At 41.9% G+C, this 26,878-nt stretch overlaps 1 protein-coding gene across 1 annotated transcript in view; it reads left to right on the forward strand.

Annotated features, from left to right (window-relative positions):
* The first annotated feature begins 22,379 nt into the window (after positions 1-22,379).
* The window catches only part of ntng2b (netrin g2b), a 74,560-nt gene continuing 70,061 nt past the window's right edge, over positions 22,380-26,878 (forward strand). Inside the window, 4 exon segments of the mRNA XM_050053400.1 lie at positions 22,380-22,781; positions 24,161-24,653; positions 24,655-24,691; positions 24,693-24,923. Of these exon segments, the coding sequence (XP_049909357.1) occupies positions 24,625-24,653; positions 24,655-24,691; positions 24,693-24,923 (297 nt within the window). The 5' untranslated portion in view covers positions 22,380-22,781; positions 24,161-24,624.

The raw sequence follows: 26,878 nt of genomic DNA on the forward strand, positions 1-26,878 counted from the left end.
CATCCAGCACAAACCCCCCAGTGGGTGTCAAAGTGGGCTGGTGGCCAGCAGCAGCGCCAGGTCTAACATGTGTAACGGCAGCAACAGAAAGTTTGCTGATGTGGCAGAGAGTCGGGGCTGTTGATTTCCTGGAACTGGGGTTTTAGGCCATAAGGTGAATCAGAAAAAGTCTCACAGAAACTGATTTCTGCTCCGACATCTGGGGACTACACAATCTTTACTTCATAAAAAAGATCGATACATGTTCAGCTAATCAGCGGGAGTTCGTAGCTCATAACCCCGCAAGAGTAATTCGGCACTTGTTCCGTCTGAGCGTATTGATCAGTTCCGCCTGAGCGTAATGAGATCTGGTACGCGAGTGGTGGCACGGCTGTCACGATATTTCAGCGAACTACTCTGGTAATTTCATTAAAAGGCATGGCATATAGGTCCACAGTAGCTTATTATTATTATTATTATTATTATTATTATTGGGTCTTATAAGAGTGGGCTACAATGAGTACCGGGCCATCAAATCACAGCATCGGCGGTGAGAGGACACGGAATTGTGTGCGCTTTTACGCACGCGGGTGTAGGTGATCACGGATATTTGATGTAGGAAAGATGAAGCCAGATGTATTACCTGTTTTAGATACGTGGTTGTCTGTCCGTCCGTCCGTAGCACGAGTCATGTGCGCCACTTCACCACCGACCCGTGCGTTAAAGCGCAAACAGTCCCTCAGCCCTGTAGGCAGGGAGACAGCAGCCCTCGCGAGCTGCTCTCTCCCTGCCTACAGGGCTGTCCCTCCTTGAGGCAATGAATGAGGAAATAATCGCCCCGCGTTTAATACGCAAAAGGGGGTCAAACCCCCAGCGGCTATTAGGTGCCCCGCGGCTGTATGCCACCGGGCGACTATTTGGAAATATAGCCTATGGTATGTGACAATAAGCATATGTGTATAATAACAGTAGAAGTGTGACTAATGATAACAGCAAGCAGTAGGAGGCATCTAGCAGGACCACGGCAGCTCTTGTAGGCTGAAATCAAGACGATCACATTAACCAGTGCGCAATCATCAGACTTGACAATTATCATGGGAAAACAATCTTTGTTATATCGAGATAACGAAATAATAAGTCGTTATCACGAGATAACAGTGCACACAAAAAAATAAAAAATACATGGCCGTTCTCGTCTTCCGTAGCTATGTTGTCAATGTAATAATACGTCGGTTATGCCCAGGTATTGAATCAAATGTGTTTTAAGACATTTTTGCTTAGTTCACCTTATTGTCTATTTGTCTCATCGTGTTTCATGGACACGGCGATGTGAATAGCGCTGTTTCAGCTCATTTCTGCTCACTTTTGAGGACTTCTGGGTCTGTTTTCCTCTGCTGAATGAAACCATGGCGACACGAAATGCGGGTACCTTATTGGTGTAGCGCGATCACGTAACGGCCATGCCACCACTCGCGTACCAAATCTCATTACGCTCAGGCGGAACTGATCAATACGCTCAGACGGAACACGTGCCGAATTACGACCCCGATCACAGGACTCTTGCGGGGTTATGAGCTACGAACTCCCACTGATTAACTGAACATGTATCGATCTTTTTTATGAAGTAAAGATCGTGTAGTCCCCAGATGTCGGAATGAGATGAAACGATAACTGTATTCACCTTACGGCCTATTTGTGCTGGCTGGATTCAGGTTGCTGCAACAGCTGACTGGGGGCCTGTCTTGAGAGCGGCAAGAAGTGAGGCAGAGGACACACTGTGATTCATGGCTCTGGCTAACGTTAGCTACATACATGTGAACATGAAGCCACAGCTGTTAGCCATTGGCTCTGGTCAGCCAAAGGCTAAATGAAATGCAACATTTTTTCTACTTCTCACTTTGCTGATACTGACATGTTTTATTTTGTTCATTGACAGACTCTCTTTTAGACTCTCTTTTTAATAAGTCCGTCTTCCTTTATTGGGTTGCTTTGCAGTGTAGGCAGTTGTTGCCAATACTGAAATAGCAACTTACTCTGTAGGACTTTCTGCCATTGAACCAGGGGAGTCAAAGGGGAGTCAAAGGGGAGTGCACATGCATTTACGTGTATAGAACAGCCAAGACCAATGCCCTCTCTCTGAACTGATCTGTGATTGGCCAAAATCTCCCATCATGGGCTAGACTTTCTAAAGACTGGAAGCAAAGCCAAAAGGGTGCAGAGGTCTAGTTTTCTCACAGACCACTTGAATTACAATATGTTAAGTTTATAATTGTATTTTTGCCCAGTAATGCCAAAATGAAACTGCCTACCCCGATTTAAGATGGCGAGTTCTTGCTGTGGAGCAAGCAATAGCTGCACCCAACCAATGTACTTTTCAAAATAAATAAATAAAAAATAACTGTCCTCAAAAGCTCGCAGAGGTCACCAAAAACAGAAAAGATGAAACATTGTCAGAAAATGTGTCAGCTTTTATTATTATTATTTTGAGAACAGACAGAATATTAATACTCACATACAGAAACTGGCGCACTGGATGAATAATAACCAACCTAACCTTGTTGAGAATTATATGCTCCTAACCTTCAAAAGCAGATTTTTCTCTGGGTAAAAAGCCTGTGAACTTAAGCACAGAGCCACAGAAGTGACACAACAATGGTACACTTATCAAATATGAATTATGGTCTCCCTTGACAACCAAAAACCATGCCATTTAAAAAATCTTTCTGGGTGAGAGGTGATCAGAAATACATGTGGAATAGAAGAGTGCAGCAGCTGTCCTTTTCTGTCGAGGGGTGGCTGTTAGCTCAGACATGTCAGACATGACGGAGACGGACTGAACAGTGTGGACATTTTTAGACAGCAGAGATTACTGACCTAAAAAGTTGGGAAAAAAACGCTTTTAGAGAGTGAAACTACATTGACAATGACATAAGTACTTGTGCTGCCACACTGATCAATCTTCTCGGGGGGGTGTCGTTTTTTCTGTGCTCACAAAACTGTTTAACTTGGATTCACAAAAGTTTCAATTCCTTTTAGGAAGTGCTGCACTGGATACCAGTCAGTGGTTCCCAATTGGTGGGTCGTGGTCCAAAAGTGGCTTGCGGGTCCACCCTGAATGGACGGCAAATGACTCACGAACATGTCAAGTTTGTAAAAAACACACTTCATTTTTAAGTACAGTAGACTTCTGACACAGCGTTTTTATTTTGTAGTGCTGTGTCCAGCTGTAGAGTGAGTGACTAATGGACAGCTATTTGACAGAGACAGCAAACCAGCTGGACGACATGGACAAACACAAGTGTGATGCTGAATGTATTAAACTGTGAGGACCTTGACCTAATGACTAAGGAGAAATCTGGACCCCATGTCAGGACCAGATGGGAACCACTGCACTAGGTCATGAATTCAGCTCTCTATAGCTAACTTAGCTTATCCTAACTCTAGCAAGCATATGCTTATGAATGATATAATATTCCCTGCATTAGAGGTCAAACAAATAAGATATTTGAGGACAAATTCCTGTTGATATTGATGTCATAGATTTAGAGGGTTTTTGTTTCAAATTTAATACAGTTGAAGTTCTTCAAACTAGAGTTCCTACCCTGTGGTTGTTTGCTTCAGTGAACCAGTCAAGTTGCAGATACAGTTTACATTTATGTCCATCCAGACTCATATGTAGCCATGACCGCTGACAATGCTTCAAATATGAATGTTGTGGCAAACAAGCTACAAATTCTAAAACATGGATGCTTCTCACACATCTTCATCTCAGCAGCAAAGAAGATCTATACAATCAGCACAGTTTCAAGTTGGACGCCCAAGATTAGTCTAGTCAAATGTCTCCCCTTCTGGTGTTAATGGCCAGAAAAGTCTTTTTGCAGAACATTAGGATGTCATAATGAAACTGAACTTTGAACTTATAGATATAAATTGTCATCACTTCTATTTTATTCTATTAGAGATTTGTGTGAAATGTTGTCATAATTTGTGTACGAATTCTTGAGTTATGACCAAAACATGTTTTGTGAGGTCACAGTGACCTTGACCTTTGACCACCAAATTCTAATCAGTTCATCGTTGAGTCTAAGTAAACCTTTGTGCCAAATTTCAGGAAATTCCTTCAAGGTGTTCTTGAGATATCAGGTTAACGTGAATAAGACGGACACAAAGTCACAGTGCTTTGACCTTTAACCACGAAATTTGAATCAGTTCATCCCTGAGTCCAAGTGGATGTTTGCACCAAATTTAAAGAAATTATCTCAAGATGTTATTGAGATATCTTTTTTATGAGGATGGAATGGATGGACAGACAACCCAAACAAATAATGCCTCGAGCCATGGCTATCATCAGCGTGGAAGCATAAAAAGCATTGCGCATCGATTGGGAGAAAGTGGACTTCATGTACTTCTGCATTGCTTCAAAACTCAGCTGTATTGGTTGCTGCTCAGGAGCCAGGCGATGCACTTAAATGTGTTTAAATGGAATAATTTAGACACCCAGAGTATACAATATGGTACAGTAAGTACCTTCAAAAGGAAAAGGACATGGAGATGTGATTCCCACCTCACGGTTCAGCGGTTTCATTCTCTGCTTTTAGTTGTGCAGGTCTCACAACAAACATATTGATCGTGTTTACATTAATGGGTACGTGAGGAGCTGCAGAGGAGAGGCCCGCCCTGCCTTTGCTGCAGTCCTGGGATCACTCAGACAGAGGCGGGCTAATCTCTTGGCCAGACCTCCACCCACTACCTGCTTAATTCCCACCCTAAATGGACAGAGGAGGTACTCCTACTAACACCCACCACCTCTGCCCCATCATTCTAAGTCTGTATGCTGTGGGAAAATACTCAAACACTGGTAAGCCTGCGACTGATCAAAGCACACGTACATATACACAGACTGAACCTATATAGAAAGCACAAAAAAGTGAAAAACACAGAAAAGTACAGAGCTATATGTATAGGGAGGTGTACATGCTGTATAAAGGAAGGAAACAAACAACACACACACCCTTTGAGGAGCCACGACCCCAGCAGACAGACTTAAAAGCATGAAGGAAATCATCCAGTTGTGGTGGGGCAGAAAAAATAATTGCACGAGGATCAATGTTCTTTGTCTGCGTCTAATAAGGGAGATATCAGAGTGGCAAAAGAAATGCTTTTAAATCTTGCAACCTTTGGTCTGCACTGAAGTCATACATTGAACCCCGGCAGTGTGCAGCTACTGTAGGGTGCTGGGTCTCATGGTAATTAGCAGAGGTTCCATCTCAGACTGTCACTGGTGGCACTGGGTCCTGATGAGCTGCCGTTGATGTATGTTCACAGGCATGTTTAAAGGCTTTTGATGCAAGGGGAAAAAGAAAAGGCAAAAGGCCACAAAACACTGCACGGTCAGGACTGATGTTTGGCAGCGACCACAGAAACAATTCGTGTATGAAATCAAATGAAAAGTCAAACTGAGCATTGCCTTTAGATGTATGATACTTGTTTTCAGAGCACAAATACTATGTTCTAACCTAAATGAATAATTTTTAAAATACATGTGTTACCATAATTAGGAAGCACCAATTAGGACCTCAATGTGTTTAATAGGCTTGCATTATCAAATTGTGGCATTAACTTAAATGTATTGTGACAATTAATTTAGAAAAGCAAAAAATAAATGAAAAAATAAATAATAAAATATTAAATAAAACTTCTTACTGTATATTCAACTTCACCTATAGTTTTTAAAATTAGCCTGAAACGAAGAATAGTACAGAAAATTTACACACAAAACTACATTTAGATTTATTTGCTGATGTGTTAATTAATTTGTCATTTTGAGTTTTGTTGGTTTGTATTCCAACATTTCATTGTGTTCGTTTTGTTATTTTGTTTTATGAGTGTCGTTTGGTGCAGTCATTATGATAATGATGGGCATGGATACTATTACAGTACATAGTGCAAACACACACACACACACACACACACACACACACACACACACACACACACACACACACGCATACACACTCACCCAGAAATATAATATAATATAAATAGATTCCTCCAATCTCATATCCATTTCCCCCGTATCCCCTGAAGTTGACCCATGACCTGTTGGATGTAGAGCTTCCAAAGACACAAGCCTCATTACCCAGGCTCCTCTCTGGCAGAGCGGGGTCTTATTTACCCCCGAGGAAGGACAGAAATAAACAAAGACCACCGCTGATCGAGTGATGGAAACAAAACACTGCTGCAGTTAAAGGTCAGAGTGGCCGTCTTCCTGTTTAGTGCCCACTGGCTTTCAATCATAACAAAAAAACCTCAGAGTGACGCTCATCTGTGACATTGTCTCAGTAATGAAAGAAATGTCACAGCATTTACACATCAGTTATATCACATTGAATGTTTTCAGTCTGAAACTGGCATTACTGACATGTTACAGACAGTCTGCTGTCAACAGTAAAACTCAAATTTTACACAATATAAAAAGTTCTGGTTAAGAATACGTGTTGTACTACATCATTAGAGAGTAACAGATTACACAGTAAACATTTCAGAAGTCTCAAATTCACAGGATATACAACAGGATTTCTGAGACTGCTGGCCCAAGAAAAAAAACAGCACTCATTTTAGCAAAAGCATGAAAACAATGAAAGTTGAGTGACAAACCCTCTTGTGGCTGTAGGAAACTCTTGTCCATTGGGAGCAAAAGAAGAAGTAGTGTAAAGTTATTATAGAGCCACAAAGTCCACAGAGGGAAGAGGTGTAGGTCAGAAATGTTGGACTTTAACGAGAGAGACTGCTGCTCGTTTCCCGTTTCTTACACACAGCCAGTGTGAGTTTCTTTTAAAGGTACAGTTTGACCCCAATTCAAATATATATTTAACCTGTAGAGCTATTTGTCAGTCTAAATTGTTTTGGTGTGACCTGCAGAGTGTTGCAGATATTGGCCTTAGAGATGTCTCCCTTCGGTATCACTGCTCAGAGGGAAGGGTGCATCTGCTCACGGATGAGAGGCTCTTGGTTGTGGTGGCGCGAGATGTAAACATTAATGGTATGCTCCTACGCTAAGCTATTACGTTAGCTAGCTCAGTAGTGCTAGGTGAGCTACCAGTAGATGCACGCTTCCTTAAATGTGGTGACACGGATGGTGCGTGCAGTTCAGCAGAAATTAAGTAGTTCCTACATGAAACTGTGCACAACAAGGTCTGTGGATTATCTTGAGTAACCAGGTCATGATTTCTGGAAAGAGACATTGCTGTTGAGTTTTTCGAAAGTATTTTTTTGGCACTTTGAGCACCACAAGCCGAGTGCCATCTAGTTCCATTATATATGATATAAGGCAGACACCTTTACAGCCGATATCTCCAACACTTAGCAACTCACGCCAAAACAATCTAGACTGATACAAAGTGCTGCAGGTAAGAGGAGGATTTGAGGGTAAACTCTCCCTTTAACGACGAACGTGGTCATTCCCCAACCTTACGAAAGTGGTTATGATTGTAAATATACGGACGAAAGTCCGCTAACCTTAATGAAGTAATAATTTTAGCCAAACTCAAATGATCTTTCCCGGCCCCAGTTTTGGTGAGAAACAATGGTGTCTTGATGATCGGGTATCAGATCAGAAAATACTCAAACTGCATCTGTCACTCTGAAGAGCAAAGACAAATGACAGCGAGTCTTGTGAGTTAAGTTTTAGCTCTTTGATGACAAGGGCTGGTGAAAAGCTCTTCGCCCTTACAAACATCAACTGCACTGTTCATACATACAGATAAACAAAGTAGATAAAACTTCAACAATCACTTCTGACTTATTCCTCCATCCCCCGTATTAAACCATGACATAATAAGACCTCTAAGAGCTGCATGCTCTCACTGCCCAATGTCACTGCCTCCAGCTGGTGAAATGGATAGGCACTATATGTAGATAGACGGATGAACGGCGTTCACAGGTGACGGAGAGGGGTCAGCGTGGCGGAAGAACCTCTGGGTGGGACGAGGGCGAGGTTGTATGAGCAAATCAATGAGACGAAAAGCTGGTATTGATCCTGCTGGATTTATCCCCCCCAATGTCAACACGGAGCGTCAGTCTGAAGAAGAGACTGTGCCCTGTTTGCCCTGAGAGCAGCAGGATAAATCTCATTCTCTTCTCTACAGCTCATTTAATGAAGGATATAATGGTGTGAGTAGGCTGAACGACTGTTAGCAGACCATTCTGGTGAATAGACTGTAAATCTTTTATCCTCCTCTAGACCTGACTTTAATTTGCTGCTAAGCCCGAGTTATAAATCTGAAATGGCATATAAGTGGCTACGCAGCCACATGGCAAATAATGTGTTCATCTTTGGTTACATGAACTTTTGAGATTCAATATTCCCAATGCAGTGTTGAATAGTAACTACTGCCAGAGCAAAAGCACTTAATTCATGCTGATGTAATGACTGCTAAAATAAATCAATAAACACCACCATAAAAAGGGAAGAGTCAATAAAAGTTGGAAGTGTTAAATCAGGATATCTCGGCCCTCTCTCACCTACAATGCCATTTTGAGGTCCTTCCGACTTTCATATTTTATCTTCAAGAGCAATGATAGAGGAAATTATACAGAAATTATGATAGCATTCCACACCTAATTAATTAATTTCCAGTTTAAAATATATCAAATAAACATCAGTTTCTGAGTAGATAAAATCTTCCTTGACTTAGTCTGCATATCAAAAGAATCAGGTGGTGACCCCTAAGTTGAGATAGCTGTATTAAAGGGACACTCCACTGATTTTATATGTCAACGTCACCTTACTGCTCATAGGAAATACTAACTTGTGAAAAAAGTTGTATCGTCTTCTGTGGCTCTGGAGGGGCTTTTCAACTAAAAAAAATAAAATAAAAAAACCCTTTATGTTGTGGTTGCATCATGGGAATTATAGGATCTAGTTTTTTGAATCATGGCTTCAAAGATGTACAAGTAAGACACAATATCAGGAAGCAGGTCGCTCCTGCTATGTGACTGTGTGTGTACTGTTTTTCATTCTAACATAAAGTTTCTGGCCAGACCGCAACAGCTGTGACTGAGTGAATGCCAACACTTCCTGTTTCAAATTAAAAGCCCTCCAGCATTTCATAAACAGTCCAGCCATATACTTGGTTTTGACCTAGAGTTGTTTTTTTTTATGTTTTATGAATCATGGAGAGTACTTTAAGTATATTGAAAATAAAAATTGTTCCATTCAAAAGTATCTTGTTTCAAATTACATTTGAATTTTCACAGGCCTATTAAATACCTGTTGCAAGATACTCTAAAATAATTGAAATACACATTTGAAACAAAAGTAATACAAGTATCAGAAACACTGCCCAACTCTGATCACTGTTTTGCATTGAGGCTCCATACATGAAGTCAAGGTAATGTTATCGTGATTGAGAATCTCAGGTTGACTTTGAGAGAAAACAAAAAATCACACCTAGATTTTTTACAGTTAGTTTGATGTTCAGTTACAGATTTATTTAATTACTTCAAGTCTGATGTTTAGTTTAGAATTTATATATTTATTTATATATTTATACCTACTTTGTTTGATATTCAGTTATCGATTGTTCATTTCCAACACTGTCAAATATCGGCCTTTACAAATCCACTATCAGTCAACCTCTAGTCAGGATATCTTGGTCTCTACTACTGTAAAGACTTTTCAACCTTCCCCTTTTAGTCTCTCAACTTTATGGTAGTGCAGTATTAAATCTCTGGAGTAGTCTTTTGGATGAAGGTTTGATATTGCTCTGTCTTTACTAACCTGTCCTTTTCAATTTGATGATTTACCTTTCCACTTAAGTGTAAGAGAGCAAGTCAGTAAGTAGAAGACAAAGATCAAGAAAGTGAGTTAGTGAATAAGCAAGTCTGTCTACATACTGTTTCTTCACAGGGTTTTGCTGTGTATGTCCACACAGCAAAAGAGGTAGAATAAAGTATGCTCAAAAAGGTCAGACTGTATACCAAAAAAAAACAAAAAAACATTTGATTTCTGAGTGGTATTTCCCCATGATGCACTGCACAAAGGAAATGGAGGGGCTGCTAACAGCTGGCAACAAAATCAAAATGTACATGGTGTAGAAACAGCTTCAGGAACCTGTCAAAAAACAACTAGAATTACCACCCTGCGGTTGTTTGCCTCTGTGAACCAGTCCAGTTGCAGTAACAGTTTACATCCATGCCTGTCCAGACTCATATGTAGCCATGACAGTTAACAGTGCTTCAAATCTGGATGTTGCTGCAAAGAAGCTACAATTTCTAAAACCCCCAGCAGCACAAACAATGTTTACAATCTCCACAGTTTCAAGGTGAATTCAGGATTAGTGTCACTAATTTAATATCTGATCAAATGTCTCCCCTTCTGTTCTTGAGATATGGTATTAAGTAATGGCCTTTCTTTTTGCAGAACATTATGATGTCACAGTGAAGCTCACTTTTGACCTTTTAAATATAAAAAGTCATCACTTCATCATTTTATCCTATTAGACACTTGTGTAAAATATTTGTCATAATTAGCAAATTAATTCCTAAATTATGGACAAAAATATGTTTTGTGGGGTCACAGTGACCTTGACCTTTGACTGCCAAACTTGAATCAGTTCATTCTTGAGTCCAAGCCGATGTTTGTGCCAAATTTGAGGAAATTCCCTCAAGGCTTTCTTGAGATATCATGTTCACGAGAATGAGTCAGGTACAAGGTCACAGTGCCTTGACCTTTGACCACCAAACTTGAATCAGTTCATTGTACGAGTCCAAGTGGATGTTTGTGCCAAATTTGAGGAAATTCCTTCAAGGCTTTCTTGAGATATCGTGTTCAAGAGAATGAGACAGACACACAGTCACAGTGCCTTGACCTTTGATCACCAAATGTGAATCAGTTCATTGTATAAGTCCAGATGGACATATGTCCCAAATATGAAGACAGTCCTTCAAAGCATTCTAAAGACACTGCTTTCATGAGAATGGGACGGACGAACTGACAACCCAAAAACATAATGCCTCCAGCCACAGCTGTTGCCAGCACAGAGGCATGAAAATAACTATTATAAGTTTAACTTAAAGTTCCATTCCTACTGTAAGTTGCAGCCTAATGCACTAGTGCATGTTTCACATAATTAACCATCAGTATAAATAAAATGGTTAAAAATATCAACTTTCTTTGTACAACACCTGCCAAACACAGTCACCTAAAACAATAAATATAAAGAACACACTGTATGCAATTACTTTGTAGTATAAAAATAAGCAGATATGTCACGTAAGTAAATGAACTTAACAAAAACTGGCAAATATGTGAGTGAGGTGAACGAGATTGTGTACAGCGAGTGCATGAATGGCATGTTTCATGCTTGTGAAAGCACATCTTTGTTGTATCCATACTATTTCAGCAGTACAACCATCATCATATGTAAACCAGACCTTAAATCACACGGGCAATTAACTACTGTAGGAGCAAGAGTGAATGAGTGAGTGAGTCAGTGAACAATGAGCTCACTCATTCACTCAACGCATGAATGACTAAGTGAGCAGTGCGACCGTTTGAGCAACTGCATCAGTCATGTCGACGGTGAGTGCAGCTTCACATCTGGTGACGTGATAGATGAGCAAGTGAGGAGAAATGAGGAAGTGAATGACTAATTGATTGATCCGTATAAGTAAGAGGGTGAGCGAGAGGCTGGGTTTGTTACCGTAACCTTCAGTGGCGACAGACACTTTACAGCGTTGGAGAGCAGAGACAAGTGTGTGCGTGTGTATGTGTGTGTGTGTGTCTGAAAGGCACCTCCAGAGGTTTGCATCGATCACTGGATCACACGGGGACACTGAGGAGGTTCAGTCACACCGCGGCCGACAAGCAGAAAAGAGGCCACGGCACACATACTGTACAGCACCTGCACACACACAAATGTGTACCTCACACATGGATTCACCTTTCACACCCCGGCAACGCTGCACACACACGCTCAAAACAAGTATAAACAATGCCTCTTTTATATGCTCAACCCCTCTTGCACACAAACACACACACCACAGTAGATTAGTGTTTCTGCTGCTGGCCCAGTGTGGGACAGGACACCAACTGGGCCCTCCGCAGATGCTGTTAAATCTCAGAGTCGACGGCTTGTCATCCCTCCTTATAAAGTGACTGCTATGCGATGTAGAAGGATGAGCCCTCAGGTGTTATTTCTGCTCATTACAGCTCACTTCTTTTGGCTGCTTAACGGCTGCATCCACTCCCGACCCATAAGCCTTCTCAGGACAAAAACCACCAGGGAGGTGAACCTAAAACTCTATTAACATAGTGAAAGGAGGAGAAAAAAGGAAGAAAAACTGCTAGTGGTGTTAATATTTTTTGGGCTTGACTGGGTAAAAGGATTAGATGTGGTTTGTGGAATCGAGGTGAAATGTGCTTGTGTTTCAGGGTCACTCCAAGGTTATTTCTGGTTTCCCTGGTGGGCAAACACCTGATGTAAGTGAAAAGAGCATCACTCCCAAGGTAGGACCACTAATTAGGAGTTGCTAGGAGACCATGATTGGTGTATGTGTGCGTGTACACGTGTGAATGTGCTCGTGTATCTCTCTCTCTCTCTCTCTGTCTCTCTCTGTCTCTATTCCTTTTCTGGAGGACCCATCTGGTTGTATAATAAACATCATATGTATGTTCATAGTGACAGGTGTTCTGATGTCTGTGAGGCCCACATAAGGCTTACTGACCAAAAAGGAAAAACATGAAATGTTGGTAATTAAACCAATCAAAACTTTAAAAAAAACAAAAAACAAAAACAAAACATGAAAGATGAGCAAATATTGACACGCAGCTTGATCTAAGTATTTCTTCATCAGATGAACTATTAAAGATAGAAAAAAAAATCTAATTTATTCAATTGAATCTCCCAGGAAATTGGGGAATATCTGAAATAAACAAACTAGAAAGTGATTCGTCTGACAAGAGCACTCCAACAATTCAGCATTTCACTCCTACAACATTTATTGTCATGATCAACAGGCAAAGGTAGACTGTCCTGACTGCCATGACAGATGACACTGCTTAAAATATGGATGTTGCCGCAAAGAAGCTACAAATTCTAAAATGTGGATGCTTCACACACATTCTCAGCACATAAGATCTGCACAATCACCAATATTAGTGTCAGTAATTTAGTTTCTGACCAAATGTCTCCCCTTCTGTTCCTGAGTTATGATGCTGAGTTATGACCAGCAAAGTGTTTCTGCAGAACATTATGTTGTCAAAGTGAAGCTGACCTTTGACCTTTTGGATGTAAAATGTCATCACTTCATCATTTTTATTCCATTAGACATTTGTGTGATTTTCATTTTTACAATTTGCCTATGAATTGTTGAGAAATTCCCATCAGAAGAGAAGATCAAGCTGTTTGTGCCAAATTTGAGAAAATTCTCTCTAGGCCTTCTCAAGATATCTCATTTACAAGAATGAGACAGACGTAAGGTCACAGTGACCCTTGACCTTGGACCACCAAAATCTAATCAGTTTATCGTAGAGATTTGTTTCAAATTTGAGGAAATTCCCTCAAGGCGTTTTTGATATAGAGACATTTACGAGACTGGGAAAAATGGACTGATGGACAGACACCTCAAACGCCTCAGGCCACAGTGGTCATCAGAGGCATAAAACAAGAGTAAACATTGATGAAGCAGCAGAAGCAGAGATATTGTCCTTTATTCAGCACAGTTTTCTTCCTTGTCAAAATCTGGCAGCTACATTACCCACCATGCTCTCAACTGCAGACAATTTGGTCTAAAATTCAGGTGCATTATTCAGGGTTTCCTTAACATTCATTTATTTGTGGCGGCCTGCCATAACACCAGCATTTGCCATCACATGGCATTCTGGACCGGTAATTCGTAACACTGATGGAATATATATTCTATTCACTTATTCACGAACCACACGCTCGGAGTGCAGCGTGAACTCTGGCTGCAGAACATCAGCTTAATCGTTCATTAATTCATATAGAAATATAACTCCCTGGGGCGTCGGTGGCTTGGTGGTAGAGCGGGCACCCCATGTACAAGGCTGTTGCCGCAGCGGCCCGGGTTCGAATCCAGCCTGGGGCCCTTTGCTGCATGTCACTCCCTCTCTCTCTCCCCCTTTCACACTTGTCTGTCCTATCAATTAAAGGCTTAAAAATGCCCAAAAAATATATTAAAAAAAAAGAAAGAAATATAACTCCCTATTTCTTAGAACAACACCCACAAACTGATCGATCAGTGCTCTACCCCGCAACTCAAAATCAACAAACTGCTGCTGCCTCCTCGTCAACAACTATATACACTGTTATGTTAGCCTCAAGCTGCTAGCCTCAAGCATGGGGAGTGGGCTACAGAGATCTGCCAGCCTCACCTCTAACCCCACACCCTCCAATTTCTTTTTGTTGCACTTTCAAACTTGTGGTCTACAGCCGCAACTGACGCTTTATTGATGTTTATCAGATTTTGTGCAGTCACAAAAGACTTGTACAACTTTTTTCACATATGCAGACCTGGAAACACACTCTGATGTTTAAAACCAGTGTATTTCCCCTTTAAATATATCTTCTCGTAGATATATGGCGCTGTGAGCTGATGGGACTCTTCTGGAGTTTTTTAAAGACATTAGCCTGTGTATACTGTACTGTATCTGAGTATGTGTGTGTGTGTCTGTGTGTGTGTGTGTGTGCACGCGCGTGTGTGTGCGCGCGAGTGTCTGTGTGCGTGATTACATTCTGGCCATCTGGTCAAAGCATTTCATGATGGATAGATAAATTATTTCTGATCATGCACAACTTGTTTGGGGGCCTTCCCAAAGTTCCAAACTGATTTATGTGAGAGCGTGACTCCCGCAGAAGTTGACTTTTGCGTCATCCTTTCGACAAAGCGAGAGAGAGAGAGGAGAGAGAGAGAGACAGAGGGTGAGAGAGAGGGAGGGCGGGATGAGGCTCGTCCTGAACCTTGTCCAAACTCTGCAGGCTGCCACGATGAAGGGTATATTTTTTATCAAGGTCTGCCAGCCAGGCTACTCTGACAGTTCTATCCTCTGCCAAAACACAACACGGAGAGAGTGAGAGTGAAAGAGAGGGAGAGTATAGAGAAAGATGGAGAGTGACAAAAAAAAAAGAGGACGATCTTGTCATCTGATTTTTGCCACTCACTGACACTCAGCGTTTGACACAACTTTTCAGATTTGGTGAACACACTGCAGGGAGCCCAATGATTCACAGAGCAGATTTCTATATAAACTGTTCAATCAATCACAGAAATTACATAATACTCACATGCAGCCAATTCAGCCAATAAAATCCGTTTTCCAAAAAGGATGTCTAATTTTACACTGCCTACTTTGAACACAGCATGGTCGACTCCCTAACTCTGTTGCAGGAAATGAATGCAGCAATGCCCTGTTGTGCTACATAGTGTAGTGTGTACAGGTCTATTAGCCAGGACAGCCTGTTCTATTGTTATTGATGCTCTTATTTAGTTAGACATAATTGAATTCCAAAATACAATATCACTCATTCATCATGTTGAGGGTTGACATTTCTATCAGGTTATTGATGCACATTCAAGTGAATTTAGTTAAAGTGTCAAAGCTTACATAGATGTGGAAAATGTGTCGTTGGCTAAATATGATCATGATTTTGGTTAGAGGCACAGAGAGAGGAGTAAAGCATAGAGGCTGCACAAAATGCTATCAGCATCACTGCCTACACATGTAATCCTTATCCATTTGTGAAATAAACGTTTGGAGCTTAATCATACTAAGTCACGTTTCAAGCGCGGCTGACGCTCTCTGACCGTCGCTGAATCAGTGATGAACCTCTGCTTTAAATCACTCGCACTAAGCGAGCGAGAGGAAGAATAGGCAGGAGAGTTTGTTGCACAAGGTCTCAATTTTTGTGAAATCAGAAGAGTTTTGATAGTGAAATGTAAGGTCTTTTTGTAGTTTTCCTCCACCTCGAACAAATGTCATGTAGTTTGCGTTTCATCTTTATCTCAGAGGCCGAATTCAGCGGGCCTCTTTTCTCCCATCGCCCTGGTGCAGTGTCGATTAAAGGCCTGTGTTATTCTATATCAAGAGCCTGTAATCGCAGCAAATGCCATATTTGTGATGCTCAATTGATCCTCGTGGGGGGAATTTGTCTTTCAGTCTGGCCCCATTCACACTGCAGTGGTGAGGGGGGGGGGGGGGTGTCCTCTCCTCTAAAAACCCCTCAGCAGTACAAAAGGGGTTAAGTCTCATCTCAAAGATGCGAAAGGAGAGGGAAGGCCCTGCAAGGACAAACTATCGATCCTCTCCTGGGTGTACTGCCAGTGTTTCATACAGAGGTTCATAATTTCCACTGAATCATACCTCTCTTTCTCCCTCTGTCCCCCTTGTCTTTTGGCCTCTCTCCTCTTCTGTTGCCCTAAAATGTGACCAGAGGTGTGAATTATGTAAGCCCAAATGCATGTCATTCACCTCTGAAGTGTGAATTACGGTGTCCTGGCTCGCTATGAACTGATTATACACATCTGCTCCTGTGTTGGCAGTACAATAGTATTAGTTACTTCAGTGGTTTCAAAAATGAGCTGCAGGGACCTCTGGGGTTCTTGAGGATGATGCGGCAGGTTCCCAGCAGAATGAGGGATTGTTAAAATTCACATCTGTGTCATTTCATATTAACTGCCAAAAAGAGAGGGTTCAGATAACTGGTTTAAGTGTCTACTGGTGGGAGCTGCACACAAATCACACAAATAAATACCCTCATAAAATAGCACTATAGGAAAAGTAGCGGTCCTCCATTCAGAATTCAGTTTAAGTAGAAAAGTATCGGACATTTAATCGACTTAAGTGTAAAAAGTAAAAGTACTCATTATGTTGCTCTTGTATTTCAATGCTCAGGAGCATTCAATACTCAATGCACTGACCTCCAAGCATTACATCATTTTAAAATGGTAGGTGATCCAGTTATACTGGCTCCTATTACTTTCAGTTACAGTTGTCCATCTTTAAATTTAAAATCATTTTCATTAACTTCTTATTTGCTTTGTATAAAAAAAAAAGAATATTGCTAGATTTTTTAGGGTACATTGTGATACAAAATATATCTCTTGATATTTTGAAATCTCTAAACTATTGTAAACTACTAAAATAAAAAAATATTAAATGAACTACAGTTACAATAAAGATAAATAAAGTAGCTACTGCCATAATAAAGTTAAATAAAATACTGTTATGATGAAGTTCAATAAAAATACTGTTCTAATAAATTTTAAAAAAAAGTATTGTTATACTAAAGTTTAATAAAGTATTGTTATAATTAAATAAATCAAAGTGGAACTTCTGGTGCTTTTATTTTGAAACACCCGACTCATCTCGGGACGGAAATGTTGGTGTTTTTGCTGTGAACTTGAACATTTCGGTCAACAGTTAGATGGTAGCAGTTTGCAGAAAGTTAAACTGTTGCCGCTGCACCTTTAAACATGAGGATTTATTCACTGTGAGGTCGAAGCACACTAATAACTCTCAAGTTCATATATGAATTGTATTTGCAAGTTACACTGGTGCTCCATGGTCACAAAATGTAACTAAGTAGTCACAGTCTGGAGTCCTGCAGGTAAAAAAACACACAGCTCATCTGTTTACACTATCGTTAAACTCATAAAGTTAAACTGTTACCATGGCAACGTTAAATGTGACGATTTATTCACTGTAAGCTCAAAACAAACTAACAGCTCTCCAGTCCATATAGCAATAATATTTGCAAGTCACGGTGGTGCTCTATGGTCGCAGAATACAATTAAATAGTAGCAGTCTGGAGCCCTGCAGATGAGACACACGCTTCACCCACTCACACACTATCACTCAGGAGAAAGTGATTTGGATGGGCGGAGGAGTGTGTGTGACCTATCATGTTTGTAAGTCTTTCTTTGTGTGTGTGTGTATCTGTGAGAGGGAGAGAGCCATTGGAGAGAGCGACAAACGAAACACTGAAGCAAGTCTCATACCGGTGGATTAGAAAAACAATGACACAATTTATACTCAGTGTTTGAGATAAAGTCATAGTCAGTCGCAATACATGAAGTATATTCCATACATTGCTCACCCCCGCTTCAAAGTAACTAGTACTAGGGTTCAAATAAATGTAGTGGATTAAAAAGTACAATATTTCCAATGAAATGAAGTGGGATAAAGGGACAAAGTTCTTGAAAATGAAAATACTCAAGATGAGCACAAGTGCTTTCGAATTGTACTTAAGAGTAGTACTTGAGTAAAAATACTTTTACTTTCCACCTCTGGTATCCACCAATTACCATTGTGAATACCACCACCCCTAAAATAATGAAATGTCTACCAATGACTCATCTTTACCAGCTACACCTTTTCAATAGGTTGATTTCTTTTTTTCTTGATTCATTCGTACATTTTTAGACATCAGATTATCCAGGAATCATTAAGTAAAAACTCAAGATTAAAAGGGTACTTCAGGGGCGTCGGTGGCGTGGTGAGTGGTGCCGGCGCCCCATGTGCAGAGGCGATGCCTCGCTGCAGCGGTCGCGGGTTCGACTCCAGCTCGCAACCATTGCATGTCGACCCCCCCCTAAAGACAGAGTACAGACTAAAGAGTAACTTAACACCAGGCTGTAAAGTGTAAAAGTGGTGTAAAAGTGTGCTTTGTAGCACCTGTAACCACACCTAACGGTGATGTCACGGTGTGCAGACACATCCTGGAGTACACATCTACGTCACTACAGCACGGTAAGATGATAAACCGCCAGACAAAACAAGATGTTCATGGGGTGGTAAGTTGCTCTAAATCGAAGCAGCAGAGACCATGATATTATATATCTAGTCTTTAGTATGTGTCTCGTTCCACCTGTGCTCAAACCTACATTTCCCATAATACAGTTCAATAGTGTCTTTCATAAGAGACACTCCGCCTCTTATGGTACATTCAGACTGCAGGTAAGAGTGGCCCCAATCTGATTTTCTTCTCCTGACAGTGTGAACAGCACAAATCACATGATATCTGATCTTTCAAGTCCGATTTGGGCCACTTTCATTTGTGCTCCTACATCAGATACAGGTTGGAATTTTTTGCAGTGTGACCTCAGTTTGAACAGTCATATCGAAATTGATGCACCTTTTACCTCACTCACAGATGGGTCGCCTGAACTGAGTGTCTTGCCACAAGAGTCTTTTAGAGAGTCGCTGACAGATGTAGTTAAAAGCAGAAAATTTGGACGAAGTCCGTTTCAGTGATGTCATTCACATCACCATCCTGCCACTCCTGGCTCTGACTTTGCATCCACACACACACCTCCGTACAGAAGCAGTAGCCATTGCTCAACAAAAAGCCATAATTTGAAATGTGTCTGTCTTTCTCTTTGTTATTATTTGCTCACGGACTTGCTGGCTTCTACTGCAGATCAACCTATAAATGAAACCCAGTGTATTACATACATTTATTTATTTGTGGCAGCTCGCCACAATATCAACAATGAGCACTGCCAAGAGACTACTGTTGTGGGAGAGTGAGCTCGCACCCGGGGACAGTTGGTGAGAGTCCGCCCGCACACTCAATGGCAGGGTTAACTGCTAGCATCACATGGCTAACATTATGCTTCCTAAAAGAATCAATTTAACAACAGAATCAAGCCGTTCCTGTGTCTGTGTGAGTTTGTTGGGAATCGACTGCCGGCCCATTTAGCCGCTGCTACTATGTTAGCATGGGAGGAGAGTGGCTTTGGAGACAGTGTTTTAGTGCTGCATCAAATGCCTGGTACGCACTACACGATATCAGCCCGATTCTGACCCGACGCAGCGACGTATGGTGTCGGCATGAGTGTCGTACACAATAATCCATCGTTTCATCTCGTGTAGTGTGTCATAGTTAACGACACCTGACACCACGTCTGGGATGCCTCATGACGTTCCAACAGAAAGTCTAGCTTGTTTGCAAGTTTGATTTTCTTTTTGTCGTTTATGACTGCTTCCATCACAGCCGTCACTTTGACCAATAGGAACACAGAGAGATCTCCTGCTGTAGACAACTGTACATCAACAACAGGGGCAAAAAAGGGAAAAATGATGGTGTGAAACAGCAGAAGTACTTTAGCATCCTGCTGAGTACTGCCATTACCATCAATCTAGCAAACAATGTTATTTCTTCATAATGGAGGACATAAAGTAGGGAATTTAATAAATAGTGGCTTTTACTCACCACAACTGCAGAGACTACCAGCTTCATTTGAAACAGACTACATAATAAACAGTCGGTTATTTATTATTCCCTCTGTATTTTTATATTTCCACTTTTTATTTGCTCCCGTTGCCTTGAAAAATTAATGCATCACGCCATCAGTTCAAACTCAACACTTCCTGTATCTGTTTCACATTAAAGGCCCCATATAACTTCAGTTGAGAGAATCCCTTCATTTTTTAAAAAAGGCTTTTATTGTGAAATTTTTGCAGGAACTTGTTGTGGACGATTCAGTGACTTGTATTTTTGCGTACGGAACTTCAAATGTAGCTCCTGCCCTCTGCTGGCACTCTTAACGTTACTACAACAACATTTCGGCTGGCACATGAACAGACACAGTGACTGAAATACTACTAAAAGTAATCAAAACAGGACAAGGGGATAACTGGTGTGGACTATCGTGTAGTGTGTCATGTCTGTTGGCCAAGTCACGGCATGATTTTATGACTCCACAATCGTGTAATGTGACAGTGACTTTCAAAACGGGCAGAAAAGTCATGTAGTGTGCACCAGGCATAACCTGTGTAACGGCAGCAACAGCGTTTGCTGATGTGGCAGGGAGTTGGGGCGGCCCCCCAGGTCAGCTACCACCACGAATACAATCAAATTTTGTGGGAAACACTGAAACGTAAACACTGACTTCAGTGGCCTCCATGTTTACTTCTGTACGTCAGCGTGCTGCATGATGTCTCTGTAACTGTTAAGCACAAAGATTTGCAGTGTAAACGTAGCCCTAAATATCTACTTTGTTTGATCGTCACAACTCCAGTTCGTTGAGAGGTTTCTGTTGGGCTGATGACATCATCAGGGTCACTTTCTCAAGTCTGAAAGGTCCCTCCAGACCTAAATTAGATATTACACAACTAATTTATAGACTGGGTAGTACTACTCCTTATGAGTAAACTGAAGTATGTGTGAAAAATCAGTGGAGTGTCCCTTTAAACAAACATAAACATAACCCTGCTTAGCTGCACCCCCAAGTTGGGAAACACTGAATTACCCTAAACCATAAATAGTTTTTAACTCCATGAACTATTAAACAATGGAAAACAACAACAACAAACAGCTGAATCTGATTGTCAGTTTCAGCTATGTGGGGAGATTTAAAGAATACGTCACCCACAAAATGACCCTTTGTACATCAGTTACTCATGCCGTGTTACCTTAAATACGTAAAGAAAACTTTGATTTTCTCACATACCTTCTTGGAAAACAGCAAATACATTGATTTATTAGTTGACTATAAACCTAGAACTATATCAAAACATCCATTTACAATCAATAAATCAATATGTTCACCATTTTCCATGGAGGCTTGCAAGAAAAAGTTTTCACGGTAGGACCAACTGTCATGTTGTGGGTGAAGTGCTCCTTTAATGTGAGTCCTCTGCATGTGGAGCTAAAGGCCCTGCCCCATATCAGCACCATGGACAGTGCACCGCTTTGCAGCAGGATGGAACCGTTACACAGGTCTGCACCTGACCTGTGTACATTTGAAGTATAACGTCAGATCCACTGATAATCCTGTTTAATAACCCTATCGATACTTAATATTAATGCAGGCTGAAAAAAACACAGCAAAAGTTAATATCTATCAGATCTTATGGGGAAGTTGTACAGCAGCATTATAGGAGATAAATAATAGACTAAAGTAAGAAAAGGTCAGACTACAAGTCCCACATGGAGCATTAGAGAAGCATCTATTCTGATGCAGGGACAGCTGTGAGTTCACCCTGCAAGTAAACAGTGCGTACAGTACTGTGTTTTTTTTGTTTTTTGTTTTTTTTACACATCTGGACAGATTAAGGGCAAGAGTACTGTAACACCGGGTCCCCCCCTTCTCCCACTGGTCCTTTAAGCCGAGCAGGGTGCAGACCGGACCTGCTGGGGAACAGTTTGGAGCAGCAGCAGCAGAAAGGGGAAGTTGCACCGCCCCGGTTCAGGCAGCAGGGCTGATAAAAGCTCAGATAGTGATTGAAAGTGATGGTAAAAGGATTTAGCCTGGGCATTAACAGAGAGAGAGAGAGAGAGAGAGAGAGAGAGAGAGGGAGGGAGAGGGAGGGAGGAGGAGAAGGAGGGAGGGTGATATTTTCCATAAAGCCTTTTTTTTCTCTCTTTCTTTCTGCCCTTGAGCATCCCGGGTAAACCCGAGCTTGTAAAGTGGGAAGAGGAGGAGGAGAGGGGGGAAGAAGGGCGGGCACAAGCCTTTCCTCAAAGTCAATATTTTATACTTTTGATACTCCTTGACGCTGGATTTCAGTCCTCTTTTCCCAGCCGTTTCCAGATCTAGGACACCGATCTACCGGGCGCAGCCATCTACGGTGTGATAAAAAAGTATCCGGCAGAAGGCAAAAACAAACAGCGAGCCGGGGCAGGCAGATAACGGGAGTACAGTGAGGACCGCGGCGGGGAGCGAGTACAGTGGATGATCGGGGGGATCTTTTTTTTTTTTTTGGAAACCCAAAGAGGGAGACGTGCACCAACGCCACACAAAGTGCTGACCTGTCTCGCGGATGCATGTTAGAAGTAAGTGCTTTATCTGATTTGCTAAAAACATCTCGCAACACGATGCATTTAGCTAAAGCTCTTTGAAGTCTGCACCGAGAAGCTGCTCTGAGTGCTCTGACAATATCCGGACCACTCCGGGATAATCAGAGTGCTGGGGGGACTTTCGGCTTAATTTACACCGTTTCAGACAAACGCATTAATGCATCTATTTCTAAATATACTACCTGCATATAATGTGAGCGATGCTGCGCAGTGGGGTGCACTATACTGTAGAAAAACTGACACACCCCTACAACACTGTCAGAGCCGGGAAATAGCTTTGGCGACTTCACTTGTCAGCTGAACTAAGTCAGAGTCCACAGGGCTGTGTGGGATAGGTTGTGCAAGGACCCGGCTGCTGTCAGTGTAGGATGACAGTCGGATTATGATCAACGAGGGCACGCTGCAAAAAAAAAATGTCAACCATATTTATTCATCTATTCATGTATTCAGTTGAAAATCGAATTACAATTAAATTAAGTGAATAAATCCGGCATTAAGGCTACTTCCAGTGCAGTTTTTTTTTTTAGCTTAAAGTTTATTATTAAATTAAAGACAGTGTGCTGAAGTAAGTCAGAGTAGTGAATAGGCCTGCTATCAATAAACTCCCAAGGAAATTACACTTGAGTAAAGAGAATGAAGTTGGTTTGTGCGTAAAATTCTCTCTCATTTTTGGCACATTTTCTCATATTCTAAGAACATGTTTAATAAAGGCTGTTAAATGTCTCCATCATATTGATATTTTGTTTCAGTGCAATTATTAAGAAATCATCTGTAGCCCACTCTTCACCTCCAGCACAGGAGAGCTCTAGGAGCAATTACAACTCTGGCAAGCACAGGCGGCACCCGGCAGCAGCACGTGTTTTTACGCACAAGGTTATCCACACAATGCGGCGCTTTTTAGTGTCTATTAAATGTGCAGCTCTTCGTGTTAAATATCACCGAATTGCACCGCATGTTAGAGGCGGGTTTAACCAAACTTGCCCTCCTCAACTTGCTGTGCCACACATTCGCATAAAAGTTCTCCTCCTGTAGTCTGAAGATAAATGTGATGTTTTTTTCTCTCACTTTCCAAGATTAATTACCGCAAGTTACTACATAATAATTAAGGAGTTAATTATGCCACAAAATAAGAACGCAACCCACTCATCCTGCATGTATTTCAAAGACCCGACATTAAACTTTTATTCATGCGAAAGAGAAATACCGTGCAGGATACATTTCATCTCAAGCCGAGCACTGAAAAATTATATCCCTGCATTTACAGTAAGACTCAGGATGTGCTGAATTGATGAGGATACATTACTCATCACACTAACTCCCTACTTCGCTCACATTTGTCCTCATTTCGCCCCCAGGACAATCAGGAGGAGCTCGGCCAGTGTGAAACGTCCAATGGATATACCTGAAGACGCAGCGACTTCTCCTTCATCCTCCCCGACCAGCTCCACTGTCTCCCAGCAGGACACCGCTCTCTGAGCCATGGATCCGCGTTAACATCTCCCACCCAACTCCCTGCAACACTATGGTTAAAGTGTATGCCGAGATCAATCTCTGTAACATTATCTGCCTCTCCACCCACTGCCCATCTTCCTCAGGAAGTCAGCCGTCAAAACAAGAAAGCGTCCCTCTCTCGGCTGTCTGGGGGCCGTCAATATCTGTGAAGAGACACTGAGCGAAAGTTGCCGATACAGTGTTCTCCTGTCATCTGGGAAATTTATCAGCCTGGAGGCGAGTAGTGTCAATTTACCTCCACCTCTCCATTCGCAGTACAGCAGTATGGTGATGGGGTTGTCCACTGTTTCCTTATGATCACCGCTCCATGCGCGTCACCTCTCCTCTGAGCTCCGTGGCCCCCTCACCCTGCGCCGGACCCCACTCCAAATACCCCCCCAGCCTGCCATGCTCCTCCAGGCCGTGTTTCTGCTGCTGCTGCACTGCTTGGCCTCCACTCTGGGCCAGTACGAACTGTGCAAGTCCCTGGTGAGCACGGATGAGGGCTCGGTGTGGGAGCAGTACGCGTGCCAGCCAAAACCCGCGTCCATGAAAGACTACATGCGGATCAAGGTGGATCCGCCCGGAATCACTTGTGGAAACCCGCCCGAGAGGTTCTGCACTCTGGTGAGTTCATGTCCTGACCTATACAGCATATTTTATACATTCAATAAAAACTTAAAATGTATAGACATACTAATATTTAAAAGTGGTAAGAGTGCACACAATGCAAACATGCTCTACACTTGCAGAAAACCTTGGCTAGTATTCAGTAAAATATAGTGTAAAAAGTTGAAAACTATTATGTTTTAAAATCAACAAGGTCACAGGGTCATGCAATTGAGCTGAATAGTGACAACAGGGAAAAGTAATGACAGGGGGAAAAGGTCTAATTAAAGTCAGAGCAGGATTCACACTACAAAAGCTATAGGGAGCTAAAAGGGATGACATAAGTGCAATGACTTGGCAGGGCTCGACCTCTCTCGCAGAGGTCCGGAGGTGTTGTTTACATTAGTATGGACTTGGCAGCCTGGGATCCGGTTTGATTTGGGCTTCTAGAGGACCTCACATTTCCTCTGGTAAAATGCATATAGCGGGACCTTTTTAGTTCCAAGGACACTGAAGGGTGAGCTGCAGGAAAACTCGTTAAAATGTCTGCTACAGCAATATTTAACACACTTTAGCCTGCAGGCTAGTTCCCATCCCGGCTAATGTAAGTGTAATAATTTGAAATAAGGGTTATAAAATCATTGTAATCCTAAGAAGACTGCAATTAAACTTCCCCCTGCCTCTTCAGAGGAAAGTTTTATATTTGAGGTTTGACTCATAAAGATTTGACTCAGTGTGTGTGTGTGTGTGTGTGTGTGTGTGTGTGTGTGTGTGTGTGTATGTGTGTGTGTGTGTGTGTGTGTGAGACTTCAAGTTCGTCCTCTTGATGATTGCCAATGACTGTCCACTCACTGAGCTGGCCAGTATTGAAGGTGCCAGACCTGTCTCAACAGCCATGAGTCAAGATCTCACAACAAGTGTTTCTGGAGAGTGTTTAAGCTCGTCTACGTCACACTGTACAACCATGTCATGTTGTTAATTAGGTGTTTGTGTGCCATGTGACTGGAGATCTGTTACCTTTAGACAGATTTTGCAAACAAGCAACCTCCCCCCTGTCTCCCTCCCTTCCTCTCACTGAGACTAATAACAGTACTTGGGTCATTTGACAGGAGCAGGAAAGGATATTGTGCACCTTGGATACCTAATGGTTAATGATTTGTTTAATGTAGAAGGAGCGGAAACCACTGTCGTCTTGAGAAAGCCTCTCCGATGACTTTCTCTTGAGACGGGAGACGGACGGAGGCAAGGGGGGGGCGAAGAGAGATGCTCGCTGCCATAACGTATTGACGTCTGCCCCCTAATGGCCCCAGCCTGGAAACTTCTATAACTATGTTTCTGAGTGAGCAATGATGAAATATTGATGGGCTCCTTAATGGGCTTCCTTACAAGGGTTGGCCAGCGTTGCTCCATCCCAAGGATCCAGAGTGCGCTGCTAGGCTGATGAGAGAGAAAGAAAGAGGGCGGGACAGGAAGGAGGCCGGTCTTAGTCAGCACTTTTGCATCGGACGGGGTCTTTATAGTGGAAAGTTCTGGTTCCTCTCAGGTCATTTGTGGCTGTGGGGATTGAACCAGGCCCCCTAGTGCACCAGCTGGGGATTTAGGGAGCGAAGAAGCTGTGGGATGAAAGTTTACTTAAGAAGTGAGGGATGTCAGACTCAAGTCCTACATAATGAGGGAGCAGAGCGGGTTTAATGCTGTCACTAGATAATTATTTGACAAATTTTGGGCTATTTAGGATCCTATTAAGCAAAAAGTTGCTTTTCCAGCATGTTACAAGCCATATTTTTGTATTTAACTAACAGAAAATCTCAGCATTTTGGGTTAAAAAACACTACATATTATTTTCTCCTAACAGAGGACACCTCAGCAAGGCCATTACACCGCTTCCGTCTTTTTTGGACCCACCGACAGAGTATTACTTGAGGGTTATTGGTATACAGATCATTTATTTTCAGGCAAGCAGCATTTTTCCC

The sequence above is a fragment of the Epinephelus moara genome, chromosome 9 (assembly GCF_006386435.1).
Source record: "Epinephelus moara isolate mb chromosome 9, YSFRI_EMoa_1.0, whole genome shotgun sequence".
In the NCBI taxonomy this organism is placed as follows: domain Eukaryota; kingdom Metazoa; phylum Chordata; class Actinopteri; order Perciformes; family Serranidae; genus Epinephelus; species Epinephelus moara.